This window comes from Typopeltis vanoorti, chromosome 4 (assembly GCF_054136105.1).
Source record: "Typopeltis vanoorti isolate ZY-2024b chromosome 4, IOZ_Tvanoo_1.0, whole genome shotgun sequence".
NCBI classification, from domain to species: domain Eukaryota; kingdom Metazoa; phylum Arthropoda; class Arachnida; order Uropygi; family Thelyphonidae; genus Typopeltis; species Typopeltis vanoorti.
The window spans coordinates 29,828,330-29,846,996 of NC_143552.1; the positions used below are offsets into that span (position 1 = coordinate 29,828,330).

At 34.9% G+C, this 18,667-nt stretch overlaps 1 protein-coding gene across 2 annotated transcripts in view; it reads right to left on the reverse strand.

Moving 5' to 3' along the window:
* hfp (Poly(U)-binding-splicing factor hfp) overlaps nucleotides 1-18,667 on the reverse strand; it is a 370,731-nt gene that overhangs the window by 207,204 nt on the left and 144,860 nt on the right. For both annotated transcript variants that reach the window (XR_016548237.1, XM_090391729.1), the window contains exon 7: nucleotides 16,008-16,135. Coding sequence is in view for 1 of the 2 variants with exons in the window: in XM_090391729.1 (XP_090247855.1) it covers nucleotides 16,008-16,135 (128 nt within the window). In the remaining variant the exon portion in view is untranslated. The remainder of the gene's footprint in view (nucleotides 1-16,007; nucleotides 16,136-18,667) is intronic.

Below are 18,667 nucleotides of genomic sequence, written 5' to 3' on the forward strand. Positions count from 1 at the left end.
TCAAGGATATCTTTTTCTCCTGTTTTCATTTCACCTTTATCATCTCTAATTCCTTTTACAGCACTCTTTCCTCCATTCCTAAGCTTCTTCAACAACCTCCAGAATATTTTGCCACCTTCTTGATATTTATTTTCTATATTCTTGCCAAAGTCCTCCCATGACTTTTGTTTAGCTAGTTTTACACACTGTTTAGCTTTCTTACATTTGTCTCTATATTCTCTAAGAGCACAAGCTGACTTATTTGCCAGGAACTTTTGGTATGCTTTCTTCTTTTCCTTCACTGCCTCTTTAACTTCCTGTGTCCACCAGGGAGTTCAATCAATGTTTCCTTCAGAGTTTGCCACTGAATCTCCAAGGTTTGATTCCTGTTCTCAAACTCTTTCATTTTCTTTTCAATAATATTTCTGTATTTTAGTCTACAGTTTACATCTGAGAGCTGCTCAACTTTTATTCGCTTTAAAACTTTCTTACATGTTATTCTTTTCAATATGAAATTCAATTTTATCCTGCTCAAGACTAAATAGTGATCACTTCCAATTTCAAATCCTCTGTACACTCTGGTGTCCTGCACCAGGGAGAAAACATCACTATCAACAATAACATAGTCAATGAGACATTTCTTATTCCTAGCCTCTTCTCTCCATGTGAATTTGTGCACATTTTTATGTTGGAACATGGTGTTAGTAATAACCAGTCCATGTCCTGAGCAGAAATCCAACAGATATTTGCCATTATTATTAGCTTTGCTCTTTTCTCCAATTTTCCCAAAATATTTTTGTATGTCTCACAATCATTTCCTACTCTACTATTTAGATCCCCAACAAGGACCAACTTTTCCTTTTTCATTGTGTCAGTTGCTTTTTCTAAAGCCTCAAAAAATACCTCCACTTCTACCTTAGTAGAACCTTCTGTGGAACCATAGGCACAAATAAGTCTCATTGTCCAGTTCCCCATTCTCATATTTGCCCACATTACTCTACTTGAGACTGACTGCCATTCAAGAAGATTAGCCTCGTATTTTGTGTTGAATACTATGGCTACTCCTTCTTTTCCTTGATTGTTATTGCCTGAATATAACATTTTGTATTTATTGCTCAGAAAGATCTCACCAGTTTTGGTCTTTTTTGTTTCAGTCACCCCTATTATGTCGATCTGGTACTTATCTAATTCCTCAGCTAGCTCCATTTCTTTGCCATTCAGGCTTCTTACGTTGATAGTACCGATCTTCAACTCTGGTGATGTTGAGTTGGGGTTTGTTTTCAGATTTGTTCCAGTAGCTGACTTTTCGCTGTTCACCCTGGTTCCCTGGCGAAAACAACGGGGGCCTTGTTTAACCGGGCGACACCCCAGCCGGCATGAAATTTTGTCATGTTGTACCATCATTTTTTATTTTGGTTTAACCAATAAGAATACAATTTGGTCGGCTAAATCCCAAATTGCCAGCCCATCCTCGTTCGTTCAGTATCAAAGTAGACACCCAACAGGGTGCACCACGAGAAGGTGAGGATTGGACATTAGGTCAGAAGCCCTGGTCGGTTCTCCGCATTCCTTTAAAGGCTATGTGGAGGTCTCCTCTCAGTTATACAGCTTTGACCCTTAAGCACCCCGTTAATTACACCTGTTATTTTTAAATATTTTGCAATTTTTACGTTTATATATCTTTTTCACTTTCATATGTGATCATACCTCCTAGGTAGTTAAATGAATTCACCTGTTCTAAGATCTTGTTATCTATTACTATTTTAGTTCTTGCTGGATCCTGTCCTTTAAAGGCCATAGTTTTTGATTTTTCTGTTGATATTATCATACCACAATCTTTGGCTATCTCATTTAGATCTAAAATAGCTTTCTTTAAGTTATCTTCAGAATTTGTAATTATTATTATTTGGTCATTGGCAAAAAGGAGAGTGTTTATTAAGTTCACTGTAGGAGAAAGTTTAATTCCTTGATGTAAATTTTTATTCCACTTTATTTATTTCATTTAAGTAAATATTAAAAAGAGTAGCTGAGAGAGGACATCCCTGTTGGACCCCTTGGTTTATCTCTCTCATTTATGATAGCTCGTGATTTAATCTTATTTGTATTTGATTATTTTCATATATACTTGTGATAGCTTTTAGGATATTATTTGGTATTTGTCTTTCTTTTAATATGTTAAATAATATGTTTCGTTTAACTTTGTCAAATGCTTTTTCAAAGTCAATAAATGCAATATGTGTTTCTAAATTGTATTCGCTTCTTTTCTCTATTATTAGTTTTAGGCAAAAGGCCAGGTCTATACATGATCATCATTTTCTAAATCCATTCTGTACTTCTAAAATAAAGTTTTCAGAATATTTCATTAGTTTGCTATTTAAGATTCTGCTATATATTTTGTAACAAGAATTTAGTATACTGATACCTCTATAATTTTTAGAGTCATCTCTATTACCTTTTTTAAAGATAGGAATCACAATGGCTTTTTTCCATTCTATTGGGGGAATACCAGTTGAATACGTTTTATTTAAAAATAAAAAGTGTCTTTCTTTGAATCTTGTTCCTGCGTATTTATATAGTTCTGAACCTAGCTTATCTACTCCAGGTGATATTCCGTTTCTTGTTTTCTTTCAGGCTGATTTCTAATTCTTCTTTAGTTATTTCCTTTTCATTTTCGTTAACTGTTTGCTAGTAGTCTTTTTTAAAATATTTGTCTGTCCACAATTCTGTGTAGTAATTTAGAAATTCTTCTAAATTGAATTCGGTGTTTAATTTTATGTTTTCTTTGGTATCTGCATTTAAGTGTTTCAAAATCTTATATACATTGATTCTTATTTTATATAAATCATGTTCTAAATTAGAAACTAATTTGTTCCATGATTCTCTATGTCTTTTTCTGACTTCTCTTTTAGCTATGGCTGTTATTCTTTTATATTCTATTTCATTTTCTAATCTTTTACTGCTTAACCATTTGTAATAGGCTTCTTTTTCTTTTTGATTATTTCTTTGATCGTATCATCCCAGATCTTCAGTGTTTTCCTTTTATTGAATTTTTTGGTCTTTCCTAAGCTTTCATTTGCTGCAGCATTTAGTATCATTTTTATATTAAGCCATTCTATTTCTACATTTTGTGTTATTTTATCTAGATATTGGTTAATTCTTAAGAAAGCATATCAAAAGTTCCTGGCAAATAAGTCAGCTTTTACTCTTACAGAATACAGAGACAAATGTAAGAAAGCTAAACAGTGTGTAAAACTAGCTAAATAAAAGTCATGGAAGGACTTTGGCAAGAATATAGAAAATAAATATCAAGAAGGTGGCAAAATATTCTGGAGGTTGTTGAAGAAGCTTAGGAATGGAGGAAAGAGTGCTGTAAAAGGAGTTAGAGATGATAAAGGTGACATGAAAACAGGAGAAAAAGATATCCTTGAAGTATGGAGTAATTACTTTGAAAAACTGCTAAATGAAACAAGCAGTGATGACAGCACAGTGATAAAAAACACTGACCAGGCATGCAGTCAGGAATACATATCTATACTTGAAGTAGAAAAAGCCATCAAAGTCTTGAAATGTGGAAAGGCAGCAGGAGTAGATGATATTTGACCAGAAATGCTGAAGTATGGTGGTATAAAAGTCTTACAGTGGCTGCACTGCATAGTTCAGAAAGCCTGGACAGAGGGACGAATTCCCGATGATTGGAATAGAGCTCTCAAGTACCCATATATAAAAATAGAAATAAAACTGAATGTGAGAATTACAGAGGTATTTCCCTACTGAGTGTTCCTGGCAAGATCTATACCAGTATACTTGAGAAACAGTTGAGAAGAATTGTGGAAGAAAAGCTTGGTGAAGAACAAGCTGGATTAAGGCCAAATAGAGGCTGTCAGGATCAGATCTTCACTTTACGACAAATAGTCGAGAAAGCATGGGAATATAACAAAGATCTGTATTTAAGTTTTGTCGATCTGGAAAAGGCATATGACAGGGTGCCAAGAGAGAAGCTATTCAATACGTTGCAGTTATATGGTGTCAATGGGGCATTATATCAAGCAATACTTAGTCTTTATTTGAGTTGTAAGTCGGCAATTAGAATTGAAGGAAGTACAGGAAGATGGTTTAATGTTAAATCTGGTGTGAGACAAGGATGTACATTATCCCCTCTGTTATTCATTATCTATATGGATCACATTATGAAGGAAAGTGGTATTAAACATGATATCAAAATTCAAGATGTTAATGTCAGCTCTTTGCTTTATGCGGATGATGTTATACTTCTAAATAAATCTGCTACAAGTCTGCAAGATTCTCTGACTAAATTGAATAGCTGTTGTAATAGATATGGTATGAAGGTCAGCAATGCAAAAACAAAGACAATGAAAATAGGCAGAATCATTGAAAATGTCAAGTGTGTTGTGAATGGAGAACCTGGGGAACAAGTAAAACATTTCAGCTACTTAGGCACCATTTTTACTGAAGATGGTAAATTAAATATAGAAATAGACAACAGAATCAGCAAAGCTGGTATGGTGGGAAGTCAACTGAATAAATTCATATGGAATAAGAAAGAAATTAGTCGGAACACTAAATTAGCTGTATAGAAGACAGTGTTCAAACCAGTTTTAACTTATGGATCTGAGAGCTGGGTCAGAAGTAAAACACTTGACCAAAGACTAGAGACCGCAGATATGAGAGTCCTGAGAAAGATTATAGGCGTGAACAGATGGCATCAATGGCAGTATCATATTAAAAACGAGAATATTAGGAAAGAACTTGACATTGTCAGCATCCAGGAATGCGTTAGCAGAGCTAATCTCAGGTGGTATGGTCACTTAAACAGAATGGGCAAAACAAAGATTAGCAAAACAAGTGTTCTCTGCCAGGTTGGCAGCAAAATGACCCAGAGGAAGACCAAGATATAGGTGGATTGATATGGTACAAAGTGCTTTAGACGATAGAAATATAAGATCTGATAATGTTGGAGTGTTGACAAGTAACAGACTGATTTGGAGGTAAATTGTTGATAGGAAGTTAGTAATGATGTAATTTTTTTCATATAGTACTATCATATCCTGTACACCCCTTGAGGGTACAGGAAAAGGCATATGACAAGGTGGATTGATACGGTACAAAGTGCTTTAGACGATAGAAATATAAGATCTGATAATGTTGGAGTGTTGACAAGTAACAGACTGATTTGGAGGTAAATTGTTGATAGGAAGTTAGTAATGATGTAATTTTTTCATGTAGTACTATCATATCCTGTACACCCCTTGAGGGTACATGGCAGGAATTTGATGATGATGTGTTCTCTGCCAGGTTGGCAGGAAAAGGATCCAGTGGAAGACAAAAGATATAGGTGGATTGATACAGTAAAAAGTGCCTTAGAAGATAGAAATATAAGATCTGAAAATGTTGGCATCTTGACAGGTAACAGACTGATTTGGAGGAAAATTGTAGAGAGGAAGTTAGTAATGATGTCATTTTTCATGTAGTACTAGCATATCCTGTACAGCCCTTGAGGGTACATGGCAGGAATTTGATAATGATTATTATTATTATTAATTTCCTATCCACAATTTGCATCCAACTGCTCAGATTGACTGACATTGTGAATCTTAAATTCAGTCTTCATTTCTAAGTGCAGATGAAGACTAAGATCCACCTAGATCTTGGTTTTCATCTGGTTCTTTTTCCTACTGTATGGGCATCAAATATCTACCTTGCTAATCTTTCCTCTTCCATCCTGTTTAAGAGATCATACTATCTCAGATTGTCTCTGCTTATACATTCCTGAATGCTAACAACAAGTTCTTTCTTAACATCCTCATTTTTAACATGATTTTGTCATTCATGCCATCTATTCACTCTTGGATCCTTAAGTTAAAATTGGTTTGAACACTGTCATGTATTCAGCTAGTTAGTGTTTTGACTAATTTCTCTCTAATTCCATATAAATTTATTCAGGTGACTCTCCACGATAACGTAAGCTTTCTTTATTCTATTATCTATATCCATATTTAAATTGCATCTTCACTAAAAACTATCCGTAAATAGATGAAATGTTTTACTTATTCAGTTCTCCTATTTCATAATTTTAGTCTTTTTATTGCTGATTTTTATGACATATTTGTTACAGCACTAATTCAATTTATGTAAAGAATCCTATAACTTGTATTTGATTTATACAGGTGTATATCATTTACATAAAGCGAAAGGCTGAGATTAACCTAAAATTTTCATATCAGGTTTAATATCAGTTTCCTTTAATAACAGTGGGGAGAGTGAGTGTACATCCATGTTTCACACTTGATTCTATATCAAACCATATTCCTATACCCCTTCAAATCTAAATGCTGACTTACATATAGACTACATATCACTTGATATATGTATGTCCCATTCAGACGTATATCAAGTATTGTAGTATATGTATATATATATATATATATATATATACACATACTATAATAATTGTAGTATATTGAGGAGTTTTTCTCTTGGCACCTTGTCATATGCTATTTTCAGATCTACAAAACTTAAATGCCAATCCTTGTTATATTATCATTATTTCTCAACTATCTTAAAGTGAAAATCTTATCCCAACAACCTCTATTTGGCCTAACCACAACTTGTGCTTCTCCAAGTTTCTCTTCCACAGTTTTTCTTAGCCTCTTCTCAAGTACAAAAAACTGGAACATTCAGAAAGGAAATTCCTCTGCAAATCACAAATTTCAGTTCTATTTTCCTCTTTTATGGATGGTACTAAGACAATTCTACTCCAGTCATTTGAAATCAACCCTCTCACCATGTCTTCTGAAATATGCAGAGCAACCACTGTTAAACTTTTATACCTCCAAACTTGATCATTTATGGTCAAATATAATATATTCCAGCTGCATTTCCACATTTCAAGTTTTTAATGAATTTCTTACCTCAAACATTTTGGTCTATTGTCTCCTACCTGCATTTTTTGGAACATTTTTTATCACTGTTCTGTCACTTCTTGTTTCATTTATTAATCTTTAAAAATAATTACTCCAGACATCTAGAATATCTTTATCTTCAGTTTTCATTTGCCTTTATCATCCAATTTCTTTTAGCATACTCTTTCTTCCATTTCTAAACTTTTTTAAATAGGCTGAAGAACATTTTGCCACCTTCCTGATACACTTCCATCTTCTATATTTTTTTACCAGTTTTCCCAGGAATGGTAAGACTAGGAACTTTTAATATGATTTTGTCCTTTCTAGAAGTGTCTTTTTCACTTCTTCCATCCACCATGGAGTTCTGATTATTTTATCCTTGCAGACAACTTCAGCACATGCCTCTCTGGCTGAATCAAACTCCTTCATTTTTCATCCAGTCATGGTAGTTTACAGTCTACAGTTCAGTTCCTTTAGGGAAGGAAATATGAATTTTCTTTCCTTGTCAACCAAACGACTTGACCATGACAGGCCATTGAGGTCAACATTAAAAGGAAAGATGGGGAGTAATGTCATAAACAAGGCAATAAATATACCCCTCATATAGTTTCAAAGATACCATTCCCTCTGGTCTAACTACCATAATAAATTATTTAGTATTTAACATAGAGATTTAATTGTTATTTTGCATTACGAAGAGGAATAATACCACGTCTCTAAAAATGCTGATATCTTTATCCCTCCGTCCCCACTCTCTCTCTCTCTCGATGTTTTCAATCACTTTCTCAGTGAATCTGTAGTTTCTGCTTTATTCCTTTTCTATAGGTATTTTCCCACATGCTGTACTGAACTGCCAAACTTGACACTATTATTCCCTCTGCTTTCCTTTAAGCCTATAAACACCTTGACTACAAACATACTGAAACAATTTCTCATCCAACTCTGTCTTTCAGGTTGTGTATGGATATGATGTTTTGTTTCAGTAGCACATTAGATTCCCATAAAAAGTGGTGGAGCAACATATGAAATAGATTACCCCACATAAACATTGCCGCTGGCTATGTGATCTCTTTATGCTCATTTAGCCATGTGGTGGTGATGGTTATTTTCAGAAAGATCATGGGGGAAATGTCTGCATGAAACCATCAGCCTATTGCTTCACCTTGCTTCTCTAATGGGAAAAGTAATCAACAGTCAACTTCATCACCTCGAGAAGTGCCAACTGATTAGCAACTACCAGTATAGATTCGGCACACTCAAGATCAACTTGTGGACATGTGCCATGGAAAGATTGCAGAAACATGCACTGTTGTACTTGACATTTTAAAAAGGCCTAATAGAGGCTTAAGTGCTGGGAAAAACTCATGTCAGTGGCTTAATGATGTGAAACAGCACTGAGAAAGGATTAAAATTATTATATAATTTTTCCAATATTTCATCTAAGTCACTGAGACATCATTAGGGAAGTACAATATGAGATTTAACACACACACACACACACACACACTGGCAACACTCTACTACGCTGAACTGTCATCCCCTAATTGAACCTGGGTTCTACAAAGCATGTGCCAAGGCTGTACAAATGAAAAATCAAGCATACCATAACTGGCTGACATCAAAAACACTATCCTCCTTTAGTGCTTATACTCAAGCCCAAAACTGATGCAAGAAAACTATCATTGTTTCCAAAACAGAGTTCGAAAGAGTAAAAAGCAGCCTGTCCTAACAGCAGCCAAGACTTTTGGTCTCTTGCCAAAGCAATCAGTTATAACTTTTGCCCAATACTACTCCTATCCCTATCATACCCAGATGGCTCTATTGCATCATCACCAACAAAAAAAGCCAATCTCCTGGCTTCACACTTTGCTTCTAATACATGCATAACTGGCAATGGTAAATGCACCCCAACTATTCCAGATACTCTCTTACTCCACTGGCACCTATCCCACAGCTTGGAAATTGGTCTATATTCAACCATTCCTAAGAAGGGCAATAAATCACTGCCACCCTCACTGAGGTGAGTGAGATACTCACTTACCTCAGTCCTGTCTAAAGTAATGGAGAAAACCATCAATTCCCAACTCCTACATACCTCAAAGGCAGCCAGCTAATAAATGACCAGTATGGATTCGGTCACTGCCGATCAACAGAAGATCTACTCACATATATCACCCATATCTGGACAAATGCCATGGAGAAGTTTGGGGAATCTCAGGTGGTTGCACTTGATATCTCCAAAGCTTTTGACCAGATCTGGCACAAAGGCTTACTAAGCAACCTCCATCATTTGGTCGGTCTCAGGACTTCTACAGCTGGATTGCCAGCTTTCTGTCTGGATTGTTCCTTATCCTCTCACCATTCAGGTAATGCTGGGGCTCCACAAGGTTCTGTTCTCTCGTCTTTCTTCTATATATCAATGACCTACTTCAGTTGACCTCCAACCCAATACACAGTTATGCAGATGACAGCACATTGCTCTCTCCTCCCTTTCATTTGATAAACCTTACTCTACACAACTCACCTCAACCTACAGAACATCAACCACCACTGCACTCAATTCTGATCTCCCAGCCATCCTCCAATGGGGTTCAGATAACTTTGTATACCCAAAGGCCTGTAGTCTGCATCCCTTTATCTACATCATCGTAGAGCATGTTTTCAGTGGTGCTGTATCCATAAAAATTCTACAAGACACTAATGGGCTGATGTACTCTTTATAGATGAGTGTTGTTTTAGTCTTTCCTTCAATTCTAAATGACACTTGATCTGGTGTGAAAGTGGTATAATGCTTACCATAGCAAGAATGTCCTTGAAAGGGATAGATAGTGGTGCTGGGGTCACGGTGCAGGTAGGCATCACACTTAATGGACGCACCAAGCAATGTGCTGGAAAAAGGGAATATGACTGGTAAACAATATTGCTACGAAGTTCTTCAATGTCACATTCAATTGTTCTGTGTTGCTGTAGGTGAAGAATTCATTTTTATGGGTGACAGTGCCACACCACATCATACATGAGCACTGGATATACTTCTGGAGACCAAGGATATTAATCAAATCAAGTGGCCAGCATGCTCCCTAGATCTCAACCTCATAGAACACATTTGAGATGAACAGAGAGATGCATTTTCGCTCAAAATTCTCCTCCAGAAAACAAACAAAGCTTTATCCTTGTGCTGAAGGAGGTAGGCCAATTTGCTTCAAGAACTCCTGAATCACTTGGTGCTAAGCATGGTGCAACATTGTGAGAGCTATATCGCAGTTCGGATATGACATATTCCATACTGAAATATTTCTGCACATAGTTTTCTGTAAGCACTGTACATTAATTCCTTAACTATGTCCTTAGAAAATTTGTAACTTTGTCCAAAAATATATTGCAATTTAATTTTTATGAAATTTATAACACATTTTTTGTGTAATAAAATTTATTAGTATGCTGGCAATAAATTTATGTCCAAGTTTGGCTGGAATAATAAAAAGTTTTTCATATAGAGGTAAAAATGTAGTTCGTCCTTAGATTTTGGACAACAGTGTATATTCTGACAGAGAGAAAGAAAGAGTTTTGTTTCAATAATGAAATACCATGAGTTGGCATAATCAAAAGAATTAAAAAAGCAGAGAAAAACTCACATAAAAACTTGATTACTGTAGAATTTTTGCCTACGTATCATAGGCAGTCAGTACAGGATCACAGAGTGGATTAAACAATAACAGACAATTCTAAAAAAGCACCACCTAGTAGCCCATGTAAAATAACTATATAAGGTCAATAATTTCCTATCTTATTAAAAAAAAAGAAAACTACATAAATATATACATAAACAAAAAAAGGTTAAGAAAGATCAGCAGATTTAAAAAGTACTACCTTATGCAAAGGGATGGTAGACATAGGCTATTGGATTTGTTTAAGTTGGGACAATGAAGTAAAGTTTCGCATGTTTCTTTATAAAGACATGAAGAAATGACTTTTATAAAGGACTAGTCTTGTTCCAATAAACTATATTTAGTGTCGGTAGCAGGCTCCCAAAGTCCGGACTGTTCATCAGGCTCATGGCATTTAACATAAGACTTTTGTTCTTCTAGACAAATAAAAGCAGATTTTCTGGTTTGTCTAAAATAAGATAACTCAGAAGAGCAAGGAATCTGGTAGATGCTTGGATAACTGAGAGGAGGAAGCTTGTCCTTATTAGAAGCAAGAAAGGCAGACATTTTTCTGATGGCACAAAAGTATTCAGTGGTTTTAAATCTTTTGCTATGCATTCAATAATGACCTAAGAGATAAGAATGCAAGTTATTTCTTCTGTACTGGAGGAGGTAGAGATACCATAATGTTAAAAGCTTTTTTGATGAAAGAATCCTTAAAACCATTAGATAAGAAGGTGGAATTAATATGTTGTAATTCTTTCTGTAAAAGTTCATCTGAAGAACATAACGAATGAGCACAATGTACTAAAGTCTCAATAGTTCCATCTAATCTCCATCCCAGGAGCCAATTGAACTTAAACAACCAATTAACCTTTTTAGATCTCCTAATTCTTCATTCTACTAAATGGTAGCCAACATTTTTCAGTTTTTTAGAAGACCTATACATTCCATTACATCCACAGTGAGGCTTATCACCATCCATGTCAAAAAGCTGGAACTATTAAGACAGTTATGGTATCTGTACCTGTTCCAGTATTGAAGAAATTACCTGTATTCCTATGTGCATGCCATTGTGTGTGTGTGTGTGTGTGTGTGTGTGTGTGTGTGTGTGTGTGTGTGTGTGTGTGTGTGTGTGTGTGTGTGTGTGTGTGTGTGTGTGTGTGTGTGTGTGGAAGTGTGTATATATATTTTTATATAACTTTCTACCACACACTCTAAGTGGTTAAAATTCTTAAATTCAAAATAAAAAGAACACATTGAAACTAACTTCCCAATTAACATTGCACACAGGTTCGCATTCCACGATATTTCATATTCTTCTAAAAAACATTACTAGTTTCAACACTTCAGAACAACCTTGTCATCTATATGAAAGCATCTGAAGAAATAACTAAAACTTGCCAACAGTTAGAAATCACCTATCAGACTGAGAATCCTAAATAAAATAACTTTACTGGGCCCATTCTATATGAACTGGAAATCAATCAAATGCGAAGTTCCCTTCAGCTTCAAATGAAATAAATCCTATATCGATTAATAACTACTAAAAACTTCGCACTCTCTTTATATTAAGATATCCTCTCTTAGTCTTCTGTTTCTAACTTTCATTCTAATTTCTGTCCGGTCTTCATATATCGAAGAGACACAAACTTAACAGGTTTCTCCTTGCTGTGTTCCTTTTCTATTCCATGGACAGCTGAATGCCTAGCATTGTTTGATAACATTCAGTTCACTTCCATGCATACTCAGAAGTGTAACTGAGAAACTTCCACTCAAGTCCATCATCATATGATGCCATTACAGCTTTCCAGCACTGGGTTTGAAACGATAAAGTTTTTTTTCACAGTGCAGAAAAGTTTACGTAAAGAATAACAGTTTCACAATGAAACAGCCAGAATTTATGAAACAGCTCTTCGTTTCTCAATCTTTTATGAACAGAGGTATATACAGTAATTTCTTTTAATTATATATGCAAAGTGAATTACAGTGGTAACCTTCGCTTTGCTCGTAATTGATAATGTTTTGTTATTAATTATGTTTACATACAAACAGCACAAAGATTACAAAACTTGACAGCTCATACAAAATTATAACTAATCACTAATATCTAATTCAAACACATTTATTTTATAACTAAGCAAGACTCCAGTAGCTAAAAATATTAAAATAACACTGCAAAACATCTTGCTTGCTTGCAGCTTTACAAAATATCTTATTACTAACTTCTAACTTTAATTCATTTAATATATTTTAAACTTGCAGGATATCTGAATTTCAGTAGAGATATCCTATAGCATTACTTAATGCATAGCAAAAGTTTTAAAACCACTGATATTTTTGTTGCCTTTCAGTTATCTGAGTGTCTAACAGATTCCTTGCTCTTGTGAGTTATCTTATTTTTGATAAACTGGAAGATCTGCTTTTATTTATCTAGAAGAACAAAAGTCTTTCATTAAATACCATGAGCCTGAACAGTCTGGACTTGCGGATGTTGCTATCAACACTAAATACAGAGTTTATTGGAACAAGACAAGAGTTCTTCGTAAAAGTCATTTCCTGATAGAATGCATTTATAAAGAAATGTGTGAAACTTTACCATTCTAACTCAAACAGATCCAATAGTTTATAACTATCCACTTTTGGAAGATAGGGATGATTAGCAGATTTAAAGAATACCAACTTGATTTTGTTTATGTATTATGTATTAAAAACAATTATATATTTATATAATTGTTTTTAATAAGTTATAAAATTATTGACCTTATTTAGTTATTTTACATTAGCTGCTGAGGTGGCACTTTTTTTTAGAATTGTCTTATTGTTTAATTGCCATTCTGTGATCTTTTTTGATGATGCCTATGACACCTAGGTGAAAAATCGACTGTAATAAAGTTTTTACATGAGTTTAAATCTGTTTTAAGAATTCTGATTTGGAGAGAGAGAGAGAGAAGATAGAATGGTTTAGTGTTCCAACTGGTAGCAGTCTTAGGTCAAACTGCTGTGCCATTCCTGAGAGTGCTAGTGCAAACTATGTCCTGTTCATATTACTTTACTTTTTTTAAATCTGATATTGGTTGGAAGCTGTATTCTTCAACAGGCCAGAGATGGATGGATGCCAATATTGAATGCGAGTTTGACAGATATTAATATTTGTAATATCATTATTACAAATATTAATATCTTAATTACTTGCTAATTAATCAATGATTTCGAAGTTCCATAAAGAGCACAAAAACCTAGTGAGGATATTGCTTCTGATCATAATCTACTGGTGACCAGTGTTAAAAATTAGACTGAAAGCTATACTTCAGAAACATGAACAAAAAACGTTTAATTTTGGAAAGTTAAAAAACCCAGAGATAAGAAACAAATTGAGTCACGATCTGAATCAAGAGATAGCACTTATCAAGAATGATGATGTCGTGAGGGTTGATGAATCATGGGACAAATTAAAATCTGTCTTCATAGAGAAATGTACCAATACCTTGTGTCCTGATAGAGCAGTAAAAAAAGAAAGATTGGATAACTGACTAAATTCTTTCTCTCATGGATCAATGCAGATCATATAAAAATCACAGTCCAACAAAATATAGAGGTTCAAAAAATTATTAAAGGCAAGATCAAACAAGCAAAAGAAATCTGGATGAATGAAAAATGTAGAGAAATTGAAATTCTACAAGAAAAGCATGACAGTTTTAATCTACACAAAAAGCTGAAAGAGACCTCAGGTATATTTAAGAAAAAAACAACTATGTGTCCTTCAAAACAAAAAGGGAGAAATAATATCCGAAAAAGATGACAAAATACAAGAATGGGTAAAATATGCAGAAGAACACTTTTCTGATAACAGACAGAACCCAGAAAATACTTATGAACAGATGGACGGTCCATGCATTCTAAGATCAGAGGTAGAATGTACAATGAACTCAGCTAAAAATGGTAAAGCCTTAGGTCCTGATAAAATACCAGCAGAAATAGTCAAGTTATTAGAAGGTGACAACATTGCTATATTAGTAAAACTATTTAATAAGATCTACGATACAGGCATATTCCCACAAGACTAGTTACAGTCGACCTTCATCATGCTACCTAAAAAAGCAAATGCGAAAAAATGACTATAGAATGATCAGCCTAATGAGTCATGTTCTCAAAATGTTCCTGAAAATAATTCAAAAAAGAATATACAGAAAATGTGAAGACACCATCAGTGATACCCATGGTTCAGCTTTAGAAACAGTTTAGGAACAAGAGAGGCTCTTTTCTGCTCTCAAATCTTATTCCAAAAATGTATTGATCAAAACAAGGAAGTATTCATTTGCTTCAATGACTTTGAGAAAGCATTTGATAAAGTCCAACATACTAAAATGATTGCACTATTAAACAGAATTGGATTAGATGGTAAAGACATCAGAATCATTCAAAACTTATATTGGAACCAAAAGGCATCTGTTCAAAGTTGATGACATTATTACAGACCCCCATTAACATCAAACGAGGAGTAATGCAAGGATGTGTGCTGTCACCTCTTCTTTTTAACATATACCCAGAAGCCATATTTCAAAAAATCTTAAAAGGAAGAGAGGAAGGGATTAATGTAAATGGTGAAATCATCAGTAACATCCAATATGCTGATGACACAGCTCTCCTGGCTGACAATATTCAGGATCTTCAAAATCTTCTGGAACTAGTGAATGAAGAGAGTGAAAAAATGGGATTAAAAATAAATATCACCAAAACTAAATTCATGGCATAAGCAAGAAACCAATTCTTAATTCATCACTTTCTTAAAATGGGAAACGAATAGAAAGAGTGACAAAGTTTAAATATCTTGGATGCTGGTTAAATGAAGAATGCAATCCAGAAATGGAAATAAAAGTTAGAATTGAAATGGCAAGAAAAAATTTTCTCCTGATCAAATCAACACTGTGTAACTGCAACTTAAACTTAGAGCACACATGGTTAAATGCTATGTATGGTCTATACTGCTGTATGGTGCAGAAACTTGGACCTTGAGGATAACATCAATAAAAAAACTTGAAGCCTTTGAGATGTAGCTATACAGACGAATGTTAAAAATCCCATGGACAGCAAAAACAAATGGGGAATATCACGTGAACTTTTAGATTCCATAAAAAGAAGGAAAACTGCATATCTTGGTCACCTACTTCATAATGAAAAATATAAAATATTTCAATTGCTTATAAAGGGGAAGATAACTGGAAGAAGAGTACAAGGAAGATGAAGAAAATCTTGGCTGGTAGACATCAGACAGTGGACTGGCATGAGCTCTGAGGGACTGTTTAGAGTGGCTGAGGATCGCTCAAAATTTGCCAAGGTGGTCACCAACCTCCAATAGGAAATGGTACTCAAAGAAGAAGAATGCCATTATATTTAACATTACAGAACAGGACTTTTTTCTCACAAATAAAAAAATAAAGATTATTTCAGTTATACTAACCTTTGTATATCCTGTTCTGTTAGATCCTGATGAACAGATGCTACATATATCCTGTTATATGTTTTAGCTTCTTCCATTATCTGTTCAATTATTGGTGCAGCTTGGGGCATATTACTTGGACGACCAACCTATGCCCAAAACACACAAAAACAAATCATACACCCAAAATAAAAGATTGAAGTGAGATGTTCATTCAAAGACAAACAACAGAAGGTAATATATGAAACAATAAAATTATAATTGAATTATTCTGCTAATATTTTTCATATTGTAACAATGGATCAGAACAACTACTAAAGTTGTTAAAGTGCAAGTAAGATAACTAAGTGCTACTAAGATAACTTCTCACCACTGCTGCATTCAATCCTTGATATTATGCAAAAGTTCCTTAACACTTTTATAATGGTTGCAGAAAAATGAAAATAATAATAAGAGGCAATTAAAAATTATGTTAGAAGATCATACACCACAGGTTATGATATTATGCAGCAAACATCCTCTTAAGCTGGAATGCTGTTTAAAACAATTCTAATATGCACTAGTTAAAAGCATGATATCAAATGCTGAAATGATGGCCATTGGTTATCTTTGTTTAAAAATATGTACATAGCTTTGAACTTTTAAGAACTACAATGGTTATTTTATTTTGTTTTTTTCTTTTCTTTATGTGTGTTCCATTAATCTGAAGATACAGTAGTTATAATAAGTGAAGCATCAAAAGAATTACTCATAAATTACTTTTCCATGCGTGTGATCAAAAAAGCACGTGCCCTAATTACGAAATATAAAAATAAGAATTTTATTAATGAAATTTAGAAAGCACAAAGTGATGCATACATTCCACATCCCAGAACACAGAAGCTTGGAATTACGAGTGTAAACTTAGGATCCGAACTGGCCTCCTTATTGAAAGAGATTAGTATGGGTGGTCTGAAGAATCAGGCGCTTCAGTTTTAGGAGCCAGTTAAAAGGAAGAAGACTGATTTATAAGAACCTAGATAACATTACAGGATGACTGGACAGAAAGCAAGGAACCAATTTAAAGGCTGCACATAAAGGAATACCATCTCTCATACAACCACCAAGATATCCTATTATTATTATTATAATATCACACCTCCAAGGAGTCCAAAGACTCATCGAGGGAGGACATCAATTCTTGAACTCTTTGTCTCACTACTCCACCAACCTTCATCATCTAACACCAACTACCACCACTAGTGCTTCCACAGACAATCACAAATATCCATGCCCACAGCGGGATTTGAACCCGCGCCTTTTGGCTGGAGAGCAGATACACTAACCACTCGGCCAACCAGGCTGGCTCAATGACAATAAGATCAGAACAACATTTACCTTATTTATTAGAATTACATTTTAATTTACATTATTAGAATTACTTCTACATTCAGTAAAAAAAAACAAAAAATATGAAATACACTGGAATTTACAAACTGATATGAGTGCAATATCCCCATATGGAAAACACTGAGAAATCCAGTGAAGAGAATACAAAAGAACAATCAAGGGATATACAGGGTGTTCACATTGGACCTCCCTAGTTTCAAAGAAGAGCAAAAAATCAAAATGCAGAACTATGTAAGGTTTGGGTTGTTCAAATGTTCCAGAGACTCTACAAGTTTCATCCAGAATTTTTTCCTGCATCACGATGCGGTGGTGCTGCTGGACAGGACTGTCATAGGTTTGTCCTAGTTTTAAACATGGTGTCAGGGGCAGAGAAAACACAAGTTGTGTGGTGGTTAGCTGAGCAGAAATCAAGCAAAGCAATGCAACGTATGTTCCATCAGGTGTGGGAAAAGGTAGCACCCAACCCCAAGAGTATCTGTTTGTGGAAAGAAAATTTCCTAACAACAGGAAGCACTTCGAAACAACATGGAGGGAAGCAGCCAATATCAGAAGAGAAAGTAGAGAGGTTTTGCACGACCTTTGATGAAGCCCAACAAAATCCTATAGGAGAGCTTCATGTAAACTGTAAATACCCTGCTCCACCATTCACAATATCGTCCATCATAAGTTGCAGGAAATCAAACAAAATGATAAGCCACAACGCATAAGTCTGAGCCAAAATTCTAGAATGTGTTAATGAGAATCAAGTTTTGCTTTTTGGACAAAGTCACTTTTCATGTCAGCAGAAAAGTGAACAGGCACAATGTCAGGATATGGGGGAAGTGAAAATCTTCACTGCATCATAGAACACATGCATGACAGTTCCGATGTCTGGTGTAATGCAAAACACTATCATTGGCCCATTTTTTTTCATGGAAAGCAATATCAACAGAATGATTTACCTCGACATGCTGGAAAATTTCATCTTTCCACAACTCAAAGACTTGCAAGTGCATATCCTCTTTCAATAGAATGGTGCCCCACCACACTGGCATTTGGAGGTCCATGCAACTCTTGACAGGATCTTCTCTCGGTGGTGGATCAGATGTGGAGGACCAATTCTCTGGCCACCATGATCGCCGTATCATAACCCACTTGATTTTTTCTTGTGGGGGGGGTATGTAGAGGACACAGTCTATGCAACTAAAGTGGACAGCTTAGAGAACCTGAAACATTGCATTTCTGCTGTTGTGTCCTCATCACCCCTGACATGCTTCAGAGAACCTAGTCAGAGATAGATTATTAACTTAACA